This window comes from Taudactylus pleione, unplaced genomic scaffold (genome assembly GCF_031769625.1).
Source record: "Taudactylus pleione unplaced genomic scaffold, aTauple2 ptg000470l, whole genome shotgun sequence".
NCBI lineage: Eukaryota > Metazoa > Chordata > Amphibia > Anura > Myobatrachidae > Taudactylus > Taudactylus pleione.
In genome coordinates, this window is record NW_028284872.1 from 61,519 (window position 1) to 83,714 (window position 22,196).

General features: G+C 49.8%; 1 protein-coding gene across 3 annotated transcripts in view; it reads left to right on the forward strand.

Annotated features, from left to right (window-relative positions):
• The window catches only part of LOC148504042 (dystrobrevin beta-like), a 64,028-nt gene extending 54,208 nt beyond the window's left edge, over positions 1 to 9,820 (forward strand). For 2 of the 3 annotated variants that reach the window (XM_088448873.1, XM_088448875.1), the window contains 3 exons: positions 3,489 to 3,542; positions 4,336 to 4,371; positions 4,457 to 9,820. In XM_088448873.1, the coding sequence (XP_088304999.1) occupies positions 3,489 to 3,542; positions 4,336 to 4,340 (59 nt within the window). In that variant the 3' untranslated portion in view covers positions 4,341 to 4,371; positions 4,457 to 9,820. The remainder of the gene's footprint in view (positions 1 to 3,488; positions 3,543 to 4,335; positions 4,372 to 4,456) is intronic. The other variant, XM_088448874.1, reaches the window with a different exon arrangement.
• The last annotated feature ends 12,376 nt before the right edge of the window (positions 9,821 to 22,196 follow it).

Sequence of the window (22,196 nt, forward strand, 5' to 3'; positions counted from 1 at the left end):
GTTAGGGTGCTGGATGGGACGATTAGGGTTAGGGTCTGCTTTACAATACTAACAATTGCCAGGATTTTCATCTTCATGGTGATGCCGTACCCAACCCCTCTCGCACAGTTGATGATTGAGCCATGGGTGGGGGGTGAGTGAGGTGCTGAGAAGTGTGCATATGAATTTACTCTATTATCTCTCTGTCAAGACTCACAATGGAGCCGTGCGTGTATGTATGTGTGCGTGCGTGTGTGAATGAATGAATAATGTGCTGATCAGTGGGTGAAGGAATGAGGTCTACTATCTCTCGTAGCTGATAATGAAGTCAAGGGGACTGAATGAAGTGCTGATAATGTGAAGGAATTAACCCTATTTCCCATTCTCACAGCTGTTGCTGGAGCCAGTGCTATGGGGGCAGTGGATGAATAAACAAGAGAATATATACTGTGTGTGTGTGAAGGAATGAATTCTATCCCACTCTCTCCATTTGACAGGGTAGAAAATGGTTGGAGGTTATGGGTGAATGAATGAACTGAACTAGCTCTCTCTCAGATGATGATGGAGTAAAGGTGATGGGGAGGGGGTGTGAATGAATGCCGCTAATGTTTATGTGACGGATGGGACCCTTTTCCCCCTCTCTCAAAGCTCGTGATTGAGATGGGAGGACGGGGGGTTGAATAAATGAACAAAGTACTGATTAGTGTGTCAAGGAAAGAATCCTATCCCGCTCCATCACAGATGACCATGAAGTGTGTGGAGGTTGTTAGTTAATGAGATGCTGATTAATGGGTGAAGGAATGAATTCAATCATCTGTCTCACAGCTGACCAATATTATATAGGGGGGGGGTGTTATAGTACAAGGTGCTGCTCAGTAGATGAATGCTATCTGCCTCCTCTCACAGTAGATGATGGTGCCCTTGGAATGGGGTGAGGGGTGGATGAATGAGGTGCTGATCTCTCTCTCACACAGTAGATGATGGTGCCCTTGGAATGGGGTGGGAGGTGGATGAATGAGGTGCTGATCTATCTCTCTCACAGTAGATGATGGTGCCCTTGGAATGGGGTGGGGGGGTGGATGAATGAGGTTCTGGTCTCTCTCTCTCACAGTAGATGATGGTGCCCTTGGAATGGGGTGGGGGGTGGATGAATGAGATGCTGATCTCTCTCTCTCTCACAGTAGATGATGGTGCCCTTGGAATGGGGTGGGGGGTGGATGAATGAGGTGCTGATCTCTCACAGTAGATGATGGTGCCCTTGGAATGGGGTGGGAGGTGGATGAATGAGGTGCTGATCTTTCTCTCTCACAGTAGATGATGGTGCCCTTGGAATGGGGTGGGGGGGTGGATGAATGAGGTGCTGATCTCTCTCTCTCACAGTAGATGATTGTGCCCTTGGAATGGGGTGGGGGGTGGATGAATGAGGTGCTGATCTCTCTCACAGTAGATGATGGTGCCCTTGGAATGGGGTGGGAGGTGGATGAATGAGGTGATGATCTATCTCTCTCACAGTAGATGATAGTGCCCTTGGAATGGGGGGGGGTGGATGAATGAGGTGCTGATCTCTCTCTATCTCTCACAGTAGATGATGGTGCCCTTGGAATGGGGTGAGGGGTGGATGAATGAGGTGCTGATCTCTCTCTCACACAGTAGATGATGGTGCCCTTGGAATGGGGTGGGAGGTGGATGAATGAGGTGCTGATCTATCTCTCTCACAGTAGATGATGGTGCCCTTGGAATGGGGTGGGGGGGTGGATGAATGAGGTTCTGGTCTCTCTCTCTCTCACAGTAGATGATGGTGCCCTTGGAATGGGGTGGGGGGTGGATGAATGAGATGCTGATCTCTCTCTCTCTCACAGTAGATGATGGTGCCCTTGGAATGGGGTGGGAGGTGGATGAATGAGGTGCTGATCTTTCTCTCTCACAGTAGATGATGGTGCCCTTGGAATGGGGTGGGGGGGTGGATGAATGAGGTGCTGATCTCTCTCTCACAGTAGATGATTGTGCCCTTGGAATGGGGTGGGGGGTGGATGAATGAGGTGCTGATCTCTCTCACAGTAGATGATGGTGCCCTTGGAATGGGGTGGGAGGTGGATGAATGAGGTGATGATCTATCTCTCTCACAGTAGATGATAGTGCCCTTGGAATGGGGGGGGGGGTGGATGAATGAGGTGCTGATCTCTCTCTATCTCTCACAGTAGATGATGGTGCCCTTGGAATGGGGTGGGGGGTGGATGAATGAGGTGCTGATCTCTCAATCTCACAGTAGATGATGCTGCCCTTGGAATGGGGTGGGGGGTGGATGAATGAGGTGCTAATCTCTCTCTCACAGTAGATGATGGTGCCCTTGGAATGGGGTGGGGGGGTGGATGAATGAGGTGCTGATCTCTCTCTCTCTCACAGTAGATGATTGTGCCCTTGGAATGGGGTGGGGGGTGGATGAATGAGGTGCTGATCTCTCTCTCTCACAGTAGATGATGGTGCCCTTGGAATGGGGTGGGAGGTGGATGAATGAGGTGCTGATCTATCTCTCTCACAGTAGATGATGGTGCCCTTGGAATGGGGGGGGGGGGTGGATGAATGAGGTGCTGATCTCTCTCTATCTCTCACAGTAGATGATGGTGCCCTTGGAATGGGGTGGGGGGTGGATGAATGAGGTGCTGATCTCTCAATCTCACAGTAGATGATGCTGCCCTTGGAATGGGGTGGGGGGGGTGGATGAATGAGGTGCTAATCTATCTCTCTCACAGTAGATGATGGTGCCCTTGGAATGGGGTGGGGGGGTGGATGAATGAGGTTCTGGTCTCTCTCTCTCACAGTAGATGAAGGGGTGCCGTTGGAATGGGGTGGGGGGTGGATGAATGAGATGCTGATCTCTCTCTCTCTCACAGTAGATGATGGTGCCCTTGGAATGGGGTGGGGGGTGGATGAATGAGGTGCTGATCTCTCACAGTAGATGATGGTGCCCTTGGAATGGGGTGGGAGGTGGATGAATGAGGTGCTGATCTTTCTCTCTCACAGTAGATGATGGTGCCCTTGGAATGGGGTGGGGGGGTGGATGAATGAGGTGCTGATCTCTCTCTCTCTCACAGTAGATGATTGTGCCCTTGGAATGGGGTGGGGGGTGGATGAATGAGGTGCTGATCTCTCTCTCTCACAGTAGATGATGGTGCCCTTGGAATGGGGTGGGAGGTGGATGAATGAGGTGCTGATCTATCTCTCTCACAGTAGATGATGGTTCCCTTGGAATAGGGTGGGGGGGGGTGGATGAATGAGGTGCTGATCTCTCTCTATCTCTCACAGTAGATGATGGTGCCCTTGGAATGGGGTGGGGGGTGGATGAATGAGGTGCTGATCTCTCAATCTCACAGTAGATGATGCTGCCCTTGGAATGGGGTGGGGGGGTGGATGAATGAGGTGCTAATCTCTCTCTCACAGTAGATGATGGTGCCCTTGGAATGGGGTGGGGGGGTGGATGAATGAGGTGCTGATCTCTCTCTCTCTCACAGCAGACGATGGTGCAGATGAGGAAGAGGAGAAGATACAGAACGGGAAGGACAGAGGTGAGTTACATACTTGTGGCCCTGAAGATCATTTGGAAAATTATGGCATTGGTTACTGCGTCTGGGTTGCCATACTTCATGGTCTGTCCATTCCTTCGCTATGAAAGCAGCACAGATAAATGGAGTTTAGTTCTCAGTATATGACAGATTCCCAGTTCTGTATGTAATTCCCAGTATTTTTGTGCTGTAGCAAATCTATAATAAAAGGCAATGCTATAACCCGCACATAAACTGGGCACAAACCACTGTAAGAATAAAGGCAGAGGAAGGCAGCGCATTGCGTCCCACCTGCAGAGCTCCTGCGGATCTGGCTCTCGTGTACGCCGGGCACACGTCTTTTACACATATGTGTGCCCATGTTGTAAACCGTCTGTTTTATGTACAACAGACACAGAGAATTGAACTCCTAACACAAAACCCCTAATAATACAGCAAAAAAGCTCAGTGTGTGCCCGAGCCCCAATCCGTGTCAGCAAATAGCCAATCACAAGTGGTACGTTAGTGCTGGCACCCGTCATCATCATATGTACCTGACCACACTCACATAATGTGTCTATGCTATTGTTTCCCATTGCGCACGTGGTCCCCGTGACTGCACCCGCAGTGTACTCCACCCATCCAAATGGGTGCAAACGCTTATGCCTCTTCCCTGGGCATGCCCACTGCAATACATGCGATAACGCCAAATGGCGCAGTACTTCTCGCTTCCAGGATCGCTCATTAGTTGCTGGCAATATTCTTACTGTGTTATTAGTGAGGGGTGTGTGACCTTATATCATCCTCTGCCTTCCAGGATAAATGTCCTGCACTGAAGAACAAGGTGATCCAAGTAAGTGTCTGTTCCGTGTGCCGCTCACATGTCCTGTCCGTGACGCTGCCCTAGACGTGAGTGTAACACCCTGCTCTTCCCACAGGCACAGCGATTCCTCCTATATCCATCCAAACGCAGCATCTGACCAGCCACAGCCAGCAGAGAGATGAGCAGCGAGGGGGACCTTGTTAGTGCATGCTCGGTTCTCCATGTAACATACAACATGCGTGTTACTGGGCCATGTGCCATCATGTCTTGCAGAAGCTGGAAGGAGTGAGTGTGAGTGTGCTTGTCATGGGTACAGAGGCCTGGGACACTGTGATCGCACTGACACGGACATGCGCTGTATGTACTGAGCGACGCAGGAAGGCGGTACATTTCATGGTCCGAAGTTTACAAAATAATAAATGTGTCTGTCTGTCAAGTCTCTGTGTGCTGCGTCTTACGCCGGTCCATGACCGTGACGGGACACGTATGTGTGTGCGCACACTGGAAGGCATATAACATGTTTCCGTCTTCTCGCCAGACAATGGCAGTCTTATGTCACATGTGTTCATGATGTCATCAGGCGGTAGTAGCCATGTTTCACAAGGTCTGCAGGTAGTAGCTGTCGTGACGTAATATGATGTCATCAGGTAGCAGTCATGTGACATTTTTTTTTTTTATGTCATCAGGCAGTAGCAGTCATGTTTAATGACGTTATATGATGTCATCAGGCAGTAGCTGTCATGTTTAATGACGTTGACATCATGACTATCGATCTTCTGGTGTCGACATTGTCACTGTCTACATGGTTTCTGTATCCCTGTATGATGTCATTAGGCAGTAGTATTCATGTTTCAGGATGTCTTCAGACAGTAACAGTCAAGTAGAATGATGTCTTCTGGGAGTAGCAGTCATGTGACATGTATGATGTCATCAGGCAGCGGCAGTCATGTGACACATAGCAGATACGCGTCTGTCTCTATAAGACGGAATTGTCTGGTCTATGAGCTTTGCGAGGCTGATGCCGGGCTGGGAAGAAACTGAGCATAAATTACCCCAAATAAATAAAAGTGCCCGGAAACGCCAGCGTAATCCACCCCCATGCAGAGCGGCTTATGCTCCTGCTCTCCTTGTGTCCCGGCAGGTGCAGTAGATACGCCTCCTAACGGCGTACAGGCTCCTACATTGTGGTTTGCATGGGCGGCATTTCTGCGACGCGGCCTTACTGAACGTTGCCTACAGGAGAAGCCCTCTTCCTACACAGTTCCCCTCTCCGATCCTCAGGTTCAATGTGTGTAAAATGCGTGGTCGCGTAGGAATGCGTTTGCTTCAAAGCGAATTTATGCAGGATGAGCTGCGCACACTGGCTTATAATGTACATTATTCTCCATGGCACCTAAACATACACCCAGCGTGGACAGCTCTGGGTTAGTGAGATGGGTGTACACTGCATTATATAGTCTGTAAGATGATGCAGGGAAGTGCTCTAACGTTAGTCTCCATAAGCTGCCGTCCCAGCACTGTCACTCCCTGCATAGCACTGCTGACCATACCATGTCTAAGTGTATCGGAACGTATGGCAGTCAGACCTCTCTACATTGCAGAGCATAGTGTTATCCCAGATATTCGCCGGCTCATTACCCCGGGCTGTGTGTCCTGTTGCCGGTCTGCCCGGCCTCCTGGTGTACTATCACCAGATGCTATTGGTGCAGGGATAGTATCTTAGGGTGCATGTCCTTTGGCGTTTTCAGTCATCATCGGGTTAATTCTAATGTGGCAAAAAAAAAATATGCGGCACAGGACATTGGGGGGAAATCCGGTAATCGGCAAGGATAAGCGTCTTCTCCGCTATGCGGACATTTCCTTGCAGCTTTGTGAGAGAATCCGCGGAGGGGATAAGACGCGGGAAAAGCCCATTGATTCTGCACTTTACGCCGAATCAGTGGTTTGCCGCGTGTTAACCCTTTACCCTGCGGGGTAAATGCTATTTAATTGAATAGCATTTCCCTGCAAGGTGCGGGTAATTAGCCACAGCGTAAATCGTGCAACTAATTGGATTCCCCCTTGGAATAATGAGTTGTACAAATCACAAACAACAGAAGTGTTTGTTGACAAGAGTCTACATCCCATCAGAGTTACAGTCCAGGAATCTGACATGGTCCCAAGTGACTGTGTGATGTTTATAGTAATGATATAGTCTGGCTGTCATGATAAGACCGATGCCCAGCACTCGCCATATAATGACCTTAACCCTGCTTTATAGAGCACTTGTGAGGCTTACAGGTTCTCCGGGGGCAGGGACAGAGGTTTACATTTGTGGGCCCCAACACCCAATGTACTAAATTAGTGGCCAGGAATTCCCATATGGGGACAGGCTCTCTATCTGTGCATATGGTAGTTACACCCCTGCCTGCAGTGCCCATGCCAAAATATCTGACCTCCTCCCAACAGGCTATGTAACTAAAGCTTTACCATTGGAAACTGCATTTGTTATTTAAAGACACTGTGACGCATTTCGTATACTACCCATAGGATGTCTTAGGTTATGGGCAAACATGCAATAATATACCATATATATTCATATAATATAGCTACTTGCACAAGGTGATCACCTGTAGTAGTTTCAGCAGTAGGTCCATATCATAGTGTTCTATTCACACTGTAATTGTAACTCACATTTAGGACCTTTCCTTAATGCTATAAAGAAGAAAACAAGGGGGAACAAATGATGAAGCATGTTTGGAAACAATTCTCTATACTGAGTGTAAAAATGTGTAAATATATTTAAAGTATAATACACATATGACAAGCCTTTAACAAGAGGTCCATGGCTTCATTGAACATTGAGCTGCTGCTTCCTGATGGTGTATCACTAGGTAGTTCCAATCCAAGACCGGATTTCATTCAGAAAGATTCTACCGTCTTCACTAACTCCATCACATTCAACACCTTTCTTTCTCGGCAATGACTTAATCATGAAGCCATTTCTGATTGCGAAACGCGTTGGTGTTAGGAATACAGAGATCTCCGGAAGAAAAAAAATTCAGTCCGATTCATCCAACGTGAAAGAGGCAGCTGAAATGTATCTATGAGGCAGCACACATTGCTGATATCTTCGTATGCAAACAGCACTGGTTTTCCACATATCATGACGCATCCACTTAAGACACGCAATGGAAACTTTATTACATAAAAGAAACATACACCCTATTGTCAGTGACTTCAGTTCTATCTGCATCAAACCGTCAGGCAGTGCCACCAATACTAAAAATCAATGGATGTCCTGCACTTTGATTTGTCATATGTTCCATTTTTACTGCCAATGGATTGGGAAAACAAGTAGGTGTGGTGGTAACTGGTTTGTATGGGATGATAATGGGATTGTGAGAACTAGCATTGATATGGTGTGCAGGTCACTGGCTTGTATGGTGCGATTGGCAGAACTAGCTGGTGTTATGGTGTGCTGGTCACTGGCTCTTATGGTGGGAATGGCAGAACTAGCTGGTGATATAGAATGCTGGTCACTGGCTTGTATGGGATGATAATAGCATTGGGAAAACTAACCAGTGGTATGGTATGCTGGTCACAGACTTGTACGTGATGATAATGGCATTGGGAAAACTAGCTGGTGATATGGTATGCTGGTTACTGTCCTGTATGGGATGATAATGGCATTGGGAAAACTAGCTGGAGATATGGTATGCTGGTCACAGACTTGTATGGGATGATAATGACATTGGGAAAACTAGCTGGTGATATGGTATGCTGGTCACAGACTTGTATGGGATGATAATGGCATTGGGAAAACTAGCTGGTGGTATGGTATGCTGGTCACAGACTTGTACGGGATGATAATGGCATTGGGAAAACTAGCTGGTGATATGGTATGCTGGTCACAAACTTGTATGGGATGATAATAGCATTGGGAAAACTAGCTGGTTTTATGGTAAGCTGGTCACTGGCTTGTATGGGATGAGGTTGAGTTTGTGAAAACTAGCTGGTGGTATGGTATGCTGGTCTTTTTCCTGTATGGGATGATAATGGCATTGGGAGAACTAGCTGATGATATGGTATGCTGGTCACAGACTTGTATGGGATGATAATGGCATTGGGAAAACTAGCTGGTGGTATGGTATGCTGGTCACAGACTTGTATGGGATGATAATGGCATTGGGAAAACTAGCTGGTGGTATGGTATGCTGGTCACAGACTTGTATGGGATGATAATGGCATTGGGAAAACTAGCTGGTGATATGGTATGCTGGTCACAGACTTGTATGGGATGATAATGGCATTGGGAAAACTAGCTGGTGGTATGGTATGCTGGTCACAGACTTGTATGGGATGATAATGGCATTGGGAAAACTAGCTGGTGGTATGGTATGCTGGTCACAGACTTGTATGGGATGATAATAGCATTGGGAAAACTAGCTGGTTTTATGGTAAGCTGGTTACTGACTTGTATGGGATGAGGTTGAGATTGTGAAAACTAGCTGGTGTTATGGTATGCTGGTTACTGTCTTGTATGGGGTGATAATGGCATTGGGAGAAGTAACCGGTGATATGGTATGCTGGTGACTGGTTGGTATGGAATGATAATGTGAATGGGAGAACTAGCCAGTGATATGGTGTGCTGGTCACTGTCATGTATGGGATACTTTGATTGAGAGAAATAACTGGTGTGCTGGTCATTGACGTGTATGCTGGGATTGGCAGAACTAGCCAGTGATATGGTGTGTTGGTCACTGTCTTGTATGGGATGATAATGGCAATGGGAAAAGTAGCTGGTGATTGGCTTGTATGGGATGAGGTTGAGATTGTGAAAACTATCTGGTGGTATGGTGTGCTGGTCACTGACTTGTATGGGGTGATAATGGCATTAGAAGAGCTAACCGGTGATGAGGTATGCTGGTCACTTTCCTGTATGGGATGATAGTGGCATTGGGAAAACTAGCTGGTGATTTGGTATGCTGGACACAGACTTGTATGGCATGATAATGGCATTGGGAGAACTAACCGGTGATGAGGTATGCTAGTCACTTTCCTGTATGGGATGATAGTGGCATTGGGAAAACTAGCTGGTGATTTGGTATGCTGGACACAGACTTGTATGGGATGATAGTGGCATTGGGAAAACTAGCTGGTGATTTGGTATGCTGGACACAGACTTGTATGGGATGATAGTGGCATTGGGAAAACTAGCTGGTGATTTGGTATGCTGGACACAGACTTGTATGGGATGATAATGGCATTGGGAAAACTAGCTGGTGATATGGTATGCTGTCACTGACTTGTATGGGATGAGATTGGGAGAACTAGCTTTTGATATGGTATGCTGGATACTGACGTGTATGGGCCTGTGGTGGGGTTGGGAGAACTAGCTGGTGATATGGGTTCTGGTCACTGGTTTGTATGGGATGATAATGGGATTGCATTTACTAAGTGGTTACTAGTATGAATGAAATGTCACCTATGATCCACAGGGGAGGGGACTGGCATGGAGCTGCTCAGGGCAGCAGGGGAGGGGACTGTGGCATGGAACTGCTGAGGGCAGCAGGGGAGGGGACTGTGGCATGGAGCTGCCGAGGGCAGCAGGGGAGGGGACTGTGGCATGGAGCTACCGAGGGCAGCAGGGGAGGGGACTGTGGCATGGAGCTGCCGAGGGCAGCAGGGGAGGGGACTGTGGCATGGAGCTGCTCAGGGCAGCAGGGGAGGGGACTGTGGCATGGAGCTGCTCAGGGCAGCAGGGGAGGGGACTGTGACATGGAGCTGCTCAGGGAAGCAGGGGAGGGGACTGTGGCATGGAGCTGCTCAGGGCAGCAGGGGAGGGGACTGTGGCATGGAGCTGCTCAGGGCAGCAGGGGAGGGGACTGTAGCATGGAGCTGCTCAGAGCAGCAGGGGAGGGGACTGTGGTATGGAGCTGCTGAGAGCAGCAGGGATGTGGACTGTGGCATGGAGCTGCTGAGGGCAGCAGGGGAGGGAACTGTGGCATGGAGCTGCTGAGGGCAGCAGGGAAGTGGACTGTGGCATGGAGCTGCTGAGGGCAGCAGGGGAGGGGACTGTGGCATGGAGCTGCTGAGGGCAGCAAGGGAGGGGACTGTGGCATGGAGCTGCCAAGGGCAGCAGGGGAGGGGCCTGTGGCATGGAGCTGCCGAGGGCAGCAGGGGAGGGGACTGTGGCATGGAGGTGCTCAGGGCAGCAGGGGAGGGGACTGTGACATGGAGCTGCTCAGGGCAGCAGGGGAGGGGACTGTGGCATGGAGCTGCTCAGGGCAGCAGGGGAGGGGACTGTGGCATGCAGCTGCTGAGGGCAGCAGGGAGGCGACTGTGGCATGGAGCTGCTGAGGGCAGCAGGGGAGGGAACTGTGGCATGGAGCTGCTGAGGGCAGCAGGGGAGGGGACTGTGGCATGGAGCTGCTGAGGGCAGCAGGGGAGGGAACTGTGGCATGGAGCTGCTGAGGGCAGCAGGGAAGTGGACTGTGGCATGGAGCTGCCGAGGGCAGCAGGGGAGGGGACTGTGGCATGGAGATGCTGAGGGCAGCAGGGGAGGGGACTGTGGCATGGAGCTGCTGAGGGCATCAGGGGAGGGGACTGTGGCATGGAGCTGCTGAGGGCAGTAGGGGAGGGAACTGTGGCATGGAGCTGCTGAGGGCAGCAGGGAAGTGGACTGTGGCATGGAGCTGCTGAGGGCAGCATGGGAGGGGACTGTGGCATGGAGATGCTGAGGGCAGCAGGGGAGGGGACTGTGGCATGGAGATGCTGAGGGCAGCAGGGGAGGTGACTGGCATGGAGTTGCTGAGGGCAGCAGGGGATGGGACTGTGGCATGGAGCTGCTGAGGGCAGCAGGGGATGGGAATGTGGCATGGAGCTGCTGAGGGAAGCAGGGGAGGGGACTGTGGCATGGAGCTGCTGAGGGCAGCAGGGGAGGGGTCTGGCATGGAGCTGCCGAGGGCAGCAGGGGAGGGGACTGTGGCATGGAGCTGCTCAGGGCAGCAGGGAGGGGACTGTGGCATGGAGCTGCTGAGGGCAGCAGGGGAGGGAACTGGCATGGAGCTGCTGAGGGCAGCAGGGAGGGAACTGGCATGGAGCTGCTGAGGGCAGCAGGGGAGGGGACTGTGGCATGGAGCTGCTGAGGGCAGCAGGGGAGGGGACTGTGGCATGGAGCTGCTGAGGGCAGCAGGGGAGGGGACTGGCATGGAGCTGCCGAGGGCAGCAGGGGAGGGGACTGGCATGGAGCTGCCGAGGGCAGCAGGGGAAGGGACTGTGGCATGGAGCTGCTCTGGGCAGCAGTGGAGGGGACTGTGGCATGGAGCTGCTGAGGGCAGCAGGGGAGGGGACTGTGGCATGGAGCTGCCAAGGGCAGCAGGGGAGGGGACTGGCATGGAGCTGCCGAGGGCAGCAGGGGAGGGGACTGTGGCATGGAGCTGCTCTGGGCAGCAGTGGAGGGGACTGTGGCATGGAGCTGCTGAGGGCAGCAGGGGAGGGGACTGTGGTATGGAGCTGCTCAGGGCAGCAGGGGAGGGGACTGTGGCATGGAGCTGCTCAGGGCAGCAGGGGAGGGGACTGTGGCATGGAGCTGCTGAGAGCAGCAAGGGAGGGCACTGTGGCATGGAGCTGATGAGGGCAGCAGCGAAGGGGCCGGTTTCATGGAGCTGCTCTGGGCAGCAGGGGAAGGGACTGTGGCCAGGCATGCCCGCAGTTATCAGGCACTTCTATTCGCCCCTAGCCAAGCAGGAATACTTGTAAATAAATAAAAGGATTTATATTATTATCCTTTCCAGCAAAGCCAGACATATATAATAATTATTACACTGGGCGGTGATATTCCACCCCTCAGTTATCTGGAAGCTTGTGATAGTGACATGTAAGGTGTGCATTTCAGAGATTTTGGTCATATTACGTGAAATTATCCTGGTGCGCCTGCAGCCCGGGCCAGCCTCTCTGTGAGTAATATTGTAGCTGGGATGTGTGAGACGGCGCAGTTCATTTGTTCATCTCTTGTAAACTAAAAGTCCTTCATATGTTGGAAGCAAACCTTAAACCTTTTAAGCCATGTCATTTACCTAATAACTGAATAAATGACTTTCATTGTGACAAAGCCACTCTGCTTTCCTTCTTCTTTCTTTGCCACCTTTAGATTTGTCATTCTTCAGGTTCCCTGGGGTGACGAGTGGTCTTGGTGGCATGTGTTAGTCAGTGGGACATCTCCTTGAGGTCAGAAAAGAACATTTGCCAGGTGAGCTGTTGCACAATCTCCCTGAGAGTAGATATACTGTATACAGAGCCCGAGGATAAGGTATCTATTGCCCAGCCAGGACAAGGTATCTTCTAGAGAATATATATTCTGTGTGGTAATAATGGAAACATGTTCAACCATAGGGTCTGGAAGGGTTGGCTATAGTACGTACTGTACGTACATTGTAGAGGTTTCATCAAGTAATGAGCAGTTGTGAATGGTATCTAGCAGAATTGCTGGTAGACCGGGGTCCACTCTACCATGGCTAACAGGTGAACCTGTCATCTGCTCTGCAGTCACAGCTTTGTGTCCAGCCCCTCAGAAGATCATTGCCAGCCAGGTAAGCTTCATCTCACTACTAAGAGACCAGGAACATAACATGCGTGTGTCCTCCAAGCTCATGCTGGAATACCACAACGATCCACGTCCAGAATATGTATCTGTGTCCATATGTCTTCCACGTATCTCAGGAGTCCTGACCAATGTCCCAATCCAGGTGAAGAATACAAATACAGTAATTAATCACAATTATTAGATTACTATGGCATGATGATGTAATAGACATATCTACGTGATATAGAATGGGAAAATCCCAGCTGTAGGAGAGGTGGAGATGACCAACAGCCATTTATCATCTTTAGGACATTGCCACTCGGGGGGTAAAGAAGGGACACCAGAGGTCTTTTGCTGCATCTTACATTGTGGGAGAAAAACACTGTAATTATATAGTAATATAGTGCTGTACTCTGCCACTCCCCAGCAATGGACACAAGTTCTGACCTAACTGTACAAGGGGTTGTCTCTGTGTCCTACCATGTACCAAATAACCCCCCACCCATTATCTGGAGCCAGTAGCCTCTATCCCAGGGAATTACATATAAATACAAATAATGTTGAAGCGCTTGTTTGAAAAAGAACAATAGATACTATGAAAACAATTTAATAAAAACAATAGACATACTGTAATACAAATAATAACAGAAACGTGGTATGCAGTGTTCTTGAATAAAATGTATTGACTCACAATGTCAATGCAGGATATATAGCTCTCTATAAAGTGGGACAGTGCACGGATGATTAGAGAGGATTTAATCCTTATGCCGGGAGTTTAGAGCAGTGGTAAATGTGTACCATACACAGGTATAGCAATGCTAACTGTCCTGATACCCGTGGTAGTATGGATGTAGTACAAAAACTAGGGGTGTGCACCGGCCACTTTTCGTGTTTTGGTTTTGGATCTGGATCTTTCTTCGTGTTTTGGATCTGGATTGGTTTTGCCAAAACCACCCTTCCGTGTTTTGGGTTCTGGGTTTTGTGTTTTGGATCTGTATTTTTTTTTTTAAAAAGCATAAAAACAGCTAAAATCACAGAATTTGTTGGTTTCTCTGCTCCTATGCTATTATTAACCTCAATAACCTTAATTTCCACTCATTTCCAGTTTATTCTGAACACCTCACACCTCACAATAGTGTTTTCATGTCCAAAAGGTTGCACCGAGGTAGCTGGATGACTATGCTAAGCGACACGAGTGGGCGGCACAAACACGTGACCCATCTAGGAGTGACACTGCAGTGGCAGACAGGATGGCAGTTAGAAAAACTAGGCCCCAACCTGTACATAATGCAAAGAAAAAAAAGAAGTGCAAGATGGAATTGTCCTTGGGCCCTCCCACCCACCCTTATGTTGTATAAACAGGACATGCACACTTTAACAAATCAATCATTTCAGCGCCAGGGTCTGCCACACAACTGTGGCTGAAATGATTGGTTCGTTTGGGCCCCCACAAAACAAGCTGGCAATTAATGTGTCCCTGCACAAACTGGCTCTACGGAGGCAAGATGTCATCCTCATCCTCCTCATCCACCGATTCCTCACCCTCTTCAGTGTGTACATCCTCATCCTCACAAAGTATTAACTCGTCCCCACTTGAATCCACCACCACAGGTCCCTCTGTACCTTCTGGAGGCTGGTCTGCCTGGAAGAGCTGATAATTCATTTTGATGAACATCATCTTCTCCACATTCTGTGGAAGCAACCTCCTACGCCTTTCGCTGACAAGGTTCCCGGCTGCACTAAACACTCTTTCGGAGTACACACTGGAGGGGGGGCAACTCAGGTAAAATAGAGCCAGCTTGTACAGGGGCCTCCAAATTGCCTCTTTTTCCTGCCAGTACAGGTATGGACTGTCTGACATGCCTACTTGGATGCTGTCACCGATGTAATCCTCCACCATTCTGTCAATGGTGACAGTATCATATGCAGTGACAGTAGACATGTCAGAAATTGTTGCCAGGTCCTTCAGTCCGGACCAGATGTCCAAACTTGGTCCTGCCTGCCCTGCATCACCGCCAGCGGGTTGCTTAGGATACCTAAGTTTTTTCCTGGCAGCCCCAGTTGCGGGAGAAAATGAAGAAGGAGCCGTTGACGTGTCACGTTCCGCTTCAGCTGACAGTGTGTTCACCAGCAGGTCTTTGCACCTCTGCAGGCTTGTGTCGGCCGGAAAGAGAGACACCACATAGGCTTTAAACCTAGGATCAAGCACGGTGGCCAAAATGTAGTGGTCTGATTTCAACAGATTGACCACCCTGGAATCCTGGCAAAGCGAATGAAGGGCTTCATCCACAAGTCCCACATGCCGAGCGGAATCGCTCCGTCTTAGCTCCTCCTTCACTTTCTCCAGCTGCTTCTGCAAAAGCCTGATGAGGGGAATGACCTGACTCAAGCTGGCTGTGTCTGAACTGACTTCACGTGTGGCAAGTTCGAAGGGCTGGAGAACCTTGCACAACACGGAAATCATTCTCCACTGCGCTTGAGTCAGGTGCATACCCCCTCCTTTGCCTATGTCATAGGTGGATGTATAGGCTTGTATGGCCTTTTGCTGCTCCTCCATCCTCTGAAGCATATAGAGGGTTGAGTTCCACCGCGTCACAACCTCTTGCTTCAGGTGATGGCGGGGCAGGTTCAAGAGTGTTTGCTGGCGCTCCAGTCTTCGGCACGCAGTCGCTGAATGGCGAAAGTGGCCAGAAATTTTTCGGGCCACCCAAAGCGTCTCCTGCACGCCCCTGTCGCTTTTCAGAAAATTCTGCACCACCAAGTTTATTGTGTGAGCAAAACATGGGACGTGCTGGAATTTGCCCAGATGTAATGCCCGCACAATATTGGTGGCGTTGTCAGATATCACAAATCCCCAGGAGAGTCTAAGTGGGGTAAGCCACTGGGCGATGATTTCCCTCAGTTTCTCTAAGAGGTTGTCGGCGGTGTGCCTCTTACTGAAACCGGTGATACACAGCGTAGCCTGCCTTGTAACGAGCTGGCGTTTCTGAGATGCTGCTACTGGTGACGCTGCTGCTGTTGCTGCGTAAGGTGATACATCTACCCAGTGGGCTGTCACAGTCATATAGTCCTTAGTCTGCCCTGTTCCACTTGTCCACATGTCCGTGGTTAAGTGGACATTGTGTACAACGGCATTTTTCAGGACACTGAGGACACTTTTTCTGACGTTTCTGTACAGTCTCGGTATCGCCTGCCTAGTGAAGTGGAATCTAGACGGGATTTGGAACCGGGGACACACTACCTCCATCAATTGTCTAAATCCCACTGCACTAATGGCGGATACCGGACGCACGTCTAACACCAACATAGCAGTCAAGGCCTCAGTTATACGTTTTGCTTCAGGATGACTGCGGTCGTACTTCATCCTCCTCGCTAAGGACTGTTGGAGGGTCAATTGTTTAGTAAAAGTAGTGGTGTTCCTACTTCCTCTCTGGGATGATGAACGACTCCCAGCAGCAGCAACAGCAGCAGCGGCAGCAGTAGGCGTAGCAATGCAGGATCCTCCAGAGGAATCCCGGATAGGAGAGTCAGTCATGCCAGTGACATGGCCTGCAGGACTACTTCCGATCCTGACTAAGGAGGAAATTGACGAGGAGGGAGTTGACGGTGTGGTTTGCAGGCGCTTGGATACAACAGGACAACGGGATTTAGGTGTCCCTGGACTGCTTACGGTCTTAGCCAAAGTTTCTGAACTTGACAGTAACTTTTTATGAACGCGCTGCAGGTGCCGTATAAGGGAGGATGTTCCTAGGTGGTTGACGTCCCTACCCCTACTTATTTCACCTTTACATATGGTACATATGGCAAGACAGTTGTTGTCCGGATTTGGATAGAAATATTGCCAGACCAAAGAGGTGGAATGTTTGGTCTTCTGCCCAGGCATGACCGTGATGGGCTTTTTCATCCCACGGACAACAACTGTCTCCCCCGGAGCCTGATTTAAACAAACCACATCACCATCAGAATCCTCCTCACCAACTTCCTCCTCAGCGCCAGCTACACCAGTATCCTCATCCTGTTGTACTTCAACAGTGACATCTTCAATTTGCATATCAGCAAGTGGACTGTGGGTGCTCCTTTCAGCACTTGCAGGGGGCGTGCAAATGGTGGAAAGAGCCACCTCTTCACGTCCAGTGCTGGGAAGGTCAGGCATCGCAACCACCACCACACTTGGACTCTCCTTGGGGATTTGTGATATCTTCTTAGAAAGCACAGTTCTTCGCTGTGCTTTTGCCAGCTTAACTCTTTTGATTTTTTTAGTGGGAGGAGGGCTTCCATCGTCATGTGAAGCTGAACCACTAGTCATGAACATACTAGGGATCGACCTTAGCCGTTCCTTGCCACTCCGTGTCGTAAATGGCATATTGGCAAGTTTACGTTTCTCTTCAGCTGATTTAAATGTCTTTTTCAAGGTCATTTTCCTGAACTTTGCCATTTGGGATTGTATGTGCCCTCTACTATGACATTGGGCATCGGCCTTGGCAGACGACGTTGATGGCATGTTATCGTCTATGTCATGACTAGTGGCAGCAGCTTCAGCACTAGGAGGAAGTGGTTCTTGATCTTTCTCTATTTTATTTTTATCGGAGAAAGTTTGGTCCTCCATTTATGTTATATCGATTTGATATATACGTGCGGCTAAACACAGAAAATAATTTTTTTTTTGGTTTGGACTGGAGTGTACTTTGTGGGTTACAGCACCCTTTAACGGTCAAGCCAGCCGGCCCTTTACTTATGACACAGGCGCACTCTTGGCACTACTTTGTTGATGCACGTGCGGCTACTGCGCACACAATTCACAAACACAGAAAATAATTTTTTTTTGGTTTGGACTGGAGTGTACTTTCGGGGGTTACAGCACCCTTAACGGTCAAGCCAGCCGGCACTTTACTTATGACACAGGCGCACGCTTGGCACTACTTTGTTGATGCACGTGCGGCTACTGCGCACACAATTCACAAACACAGAAAATTATTTTTTTTTTGGTTTGGACTGGAGTGTACTTTGGGGGTTACAGCACCCTTTAACGGTCAAGCCAGCCGGCCCTTTACTTATGACACAGGCGCACGCTTGGCACTACTTTGTTGATGCACGTGCGGCTACTGCGCACACAATTCACAAACACAGAAAATAATATTTTTTTTGGTTTGGACTGGAGTGTACTTTGGGGTTTACAGCACCCTTTAACGGTCAAGCCAGCCGGCCCTTTACTTATGACACAGGCGCACGCTTGGCACTACTTTGTTGATGCACGTGCGGCTACTGCGCACACAATTCACAAACACAGAAAATAATTTTTTTTTGGTTTGGACTGGAGTGTACTTTCGGGGGTTACAGCACCCTTAACGGTCAAGCCAGCCGGCACTTTACTTATGACACAGGCGCACGCTTGGCACTACTTTGTTGATGCACGTGCGGCTACTGCGCACACAATTCACAAACACAGAAAATAATTTTTTTTTTGGTTTGGACTGGAGTGTACTTTGGGGGTTACAGCACCCTTTAACGGTCAAGCCAGCCGGCCCTTTACTTATGACACAGGCGCACGCTTGGCACTACTTTGTTGATGCACGTGCGGCTACTGCGCACACAATTCACAAACACAGAAAATAATATTTTTTTTGGTTTGGACTGGAGTGTACTTTGGGGGTTACAGCACCCTTTAACGGTCAAGCCAGCCGGCCCTTTACTTATGACACAGGCGCACGCTTGGCACTACTTTGTTGATGCACGTGCGGCTACTGCGCACACAATTCACAAACACAGAAAATAATATTTTTTTTGGTTTGGACTGGAGTGTACTTTGGGGGTTACAGCACCCTTTAACGGTCAAGCCAGCCGGCCCTTTACTTATGACACAGGCGCACGCTTGGCACTACTTTGTTGATGCACGTGCGGCTACTGCGCACACAATTCACAAACACAGAAAATAATATTTTTTTTGGTTTGGACTGGAGTGTACTTTGGGGGTTACAGCACCCTTTAACGGTCAAGCCAGCCGGCCCTTTACTTATGACACAGGCGCACGCTTGGCACTACTTTGTTGATGCACGTGCGGCTACTGCGCACACAATTCACAAACACAGAAAATAATATTTTTTTTGGTTTGGACTGGAGTGTACTTTGGGGGTTACAGCACCCTTTAACGGTCAAGCCAGCCGGCCCTTTACTTATGACACAGGCGCACGCTTGGCACTACTTTGTTGATGCACGTGCGGCTACTGCGCACACAATTCACAAACACAGAAAATAATTTTTTTTTGGTTTGGACTGGAGTGTACTTTCGGGGGTTACAGCACCCTTTAACGGTCAAGCCAGCCGGCCCTTTACTTATGACACAGGCGCACGCTTGGCACTACTTTGTTGATGCACGTGCGGCTACTGCGCACACAATTCACAAACACAGAAAATATATTATTTTTTTAGCACTTGGGGGGAGCGCCCCTGATGGACAGAGCACCCCCTGGACAACACTACAGCTCTCCTTTAGGACTGGGACACTGCACAGGACTTTGGAGTGGACACAGCCCCTATGGAGAACTGACTGCACAACACAGTCCAGCCAGCCCCTATGGACTTTGAAGTAGTGGACACAGCCCCTATTAACAACAGCAGCACAGCACAACACAGCCAGCCCCTATGGACTTTGAAGTAGTGGACAACAGCAGCACTACACTACACTACACTACACAGCCCTAACTCCCACCCTCCCTCTTCACTGTCCACAGCCGAGTGAGAAAATGGCGCCGACGCGGGTACCTTATATAGGATCCAAAACCCGCGAGACTCGGAAGGCGGGATGATGACGTTTTGCCTCGATTTCAGATCCGAGTCAGGCGGGAAAAGTCGAGCCTGACTCGGATCGGACTCGGATCGGGGGGGCTCGGGGGGGTTCGGATTTCAGAAATCCGAACCCGCTCACCCCTAACAAAAACACTGGACATCTCAAATGAGCTGAGAACTGGTATGTCCTCCAGAATGTGTAGGTAAGACAGTTCGTCCAAGATAAAAATGATTAACTATGTAACCAGCCGTACCCGTTATGGCACAATATCTGTAATACACACACACTCACCCCAGATGGTCCTGGGCGGGGTGCAGCGCTTCACCGTCCAGCAACAAGGGTACAAACTCTCTGTGTGTGTGTGTGATGGGCGCTCTACGCCTGTCAGCGGGAACGTCAGCCTAATCAAGGCGGCTAGCAGGAATTCCGTCTCAATGTCACGGTACAGTGGCTGCCTGAGGGTCTGTGATAATCCGGCTGTATAGCAACCACCTGTTCCCGGGGGGCTCGGTGCTGGGTGGGTGCACGGCTGGTGCAGAGTTCCGAGGGTTCAATAGAGAGACGGCAATCTCATGAACTTGAGCAATGTAAGTCCAGTGCACAATTTATCCAACAGAGCTATTGTAGTATTCCTTTCCTTGATTATTACATATTACTTGGAACCAGTAGGCTTCACCCCAGGACAGTACATGTTACCTGAAGCCAGGAAACTGTACCTCGAAACAACGCTCATTACTTAAAAGCTGTAGCCTCTACCCCACGACATCCCATGTTACTTGAAGCCAGTAGCCTATGCCACATTACCTAAAGTGAATAGCCTCTACCCCTGGATATTCCTTTTTACCGGAAGTCAGTAGCCTCTACCCCAGGACATCCCACATTAACTGAAACCAGTATCCTCCACCCAAGGACATCCCACATTACAGTATCTGACGCCTTTGCCTCCACCTCAGGACATCCCACATTAACTGAAGCCAGTTTCTACTTCAGGGTCCATAGGGGGTCCACAGGGTTGACCTTGGGGTATAGGTTGGGAACCAAATCCGGGCACCACGCAGTTAAAGCTTTTAGCTCCCAGGATGCACTGGGTCCACTCTCCCTATAACCCCGCCCCCAAGCCAGAGGCACCTCAGTTTAAGTTGGTGCCCGGCCGGAGTCGGGCCACCGTTAGCGCAGGGGGAGCTGATTAGCAGTCCCTAAGCTTATTTTATTTTTTTAGGGACAAAGTTTTTTCCATGGACTTTGGACTCTTCAGAGCGGCAGCGTCAGACTGTCCATAGAACGTCTAAGCTGCCGCTCCGTCACCCCGCTGGCGCTGAGACGCCAGTACAGATCTGGGGATCTCAGCGGGACCCCAGAGTCTGTACTAGCCGGACTCTGTGGGCGCCCAGGACTGCTGCCGTATCCACGGGGAGCAGGTAAGGTCGCGGATCACCGCTTGCGGTGATCCGCGCATTTCAAATGCAGTCCTCTGCCTCCTGTCTCTGGGGACAGACCGGAGGCGCCGGCAGTGGTGTCGGGCCCCCCATACCCCGTGTGTCCACTAGACCACCAGGGACTTACCGATCGGCACAGGGAGCCGGCATCCCGGGGGTTAATAGCTGGCCAGGGGAGCAAGCCTTCCCTGTTACAGCTCAACGCGCCTTTCAGTGTTATAGTCTGGCATCGCTGAGCTGCTTCCTCCGCGGGCCACGCTTCTTCTGAGGTCTCCAGCGCCCATTTCTTTGTGGTGCAGCAGAGATCTCCGGAGATGGCAGTGAGTCCAGTCCCCCTGCGTACCTCACCATCAGGTCAGTGTACACAGCGCTGTAGCCTTCCCAGACACTGAATCTGGGCAGTTGAATGCAGTGACATAGTGCAGTATATTGTACGACATGTTTATGTATCTATGTATATATCTGCATTGTATGTGACTTATGCTAGTGCTGACTGTCTGTACTTTATTCTCTCACCTGTCAGTGTATATCTATCCCTTTTCTTTATCTGTCCTAATACAGCTGTACTTAGGGTGGTTCTGGGACCTCACATTTATATACTTGTTAATATTTGTGAGGTTTGTCACATACTGTTGCGTGCTGCACGTTGCCATATTTTAGATGGAACTGTGTGTTGCATACGCTGAAAATGGGTCCCTGCAGCTAATTTTGGAATCAGTCAGGACCAGTATAGAGCTGCTTGATATTTCCGCCAAGAGGGTTGGTCAGATATGTCTGACCAGGAGATGGAGCGTTATACTGCACCCATTTTTACTATCCTGCAAGCCATGTGCTGTAGGTGTCAGTGCGGAGGATTTGACTCATAAAGGGTTCTGTATGTGGCGTCATCTGGTGCCGGCCCCTTTCACGACCCCCTTGGGCGGTTTGTTTTCTCGGGATCCTCTCAATTGCGGATCGCCAGGCAGGCCCCATTGTTGTACCTCACTTGGGGTTACTTCACCATACTGCCCTTTTCGTCTCAGGGTATCTCGCAGTTTCTTGCACTCTTCCCCAGTGACACAGACTATAG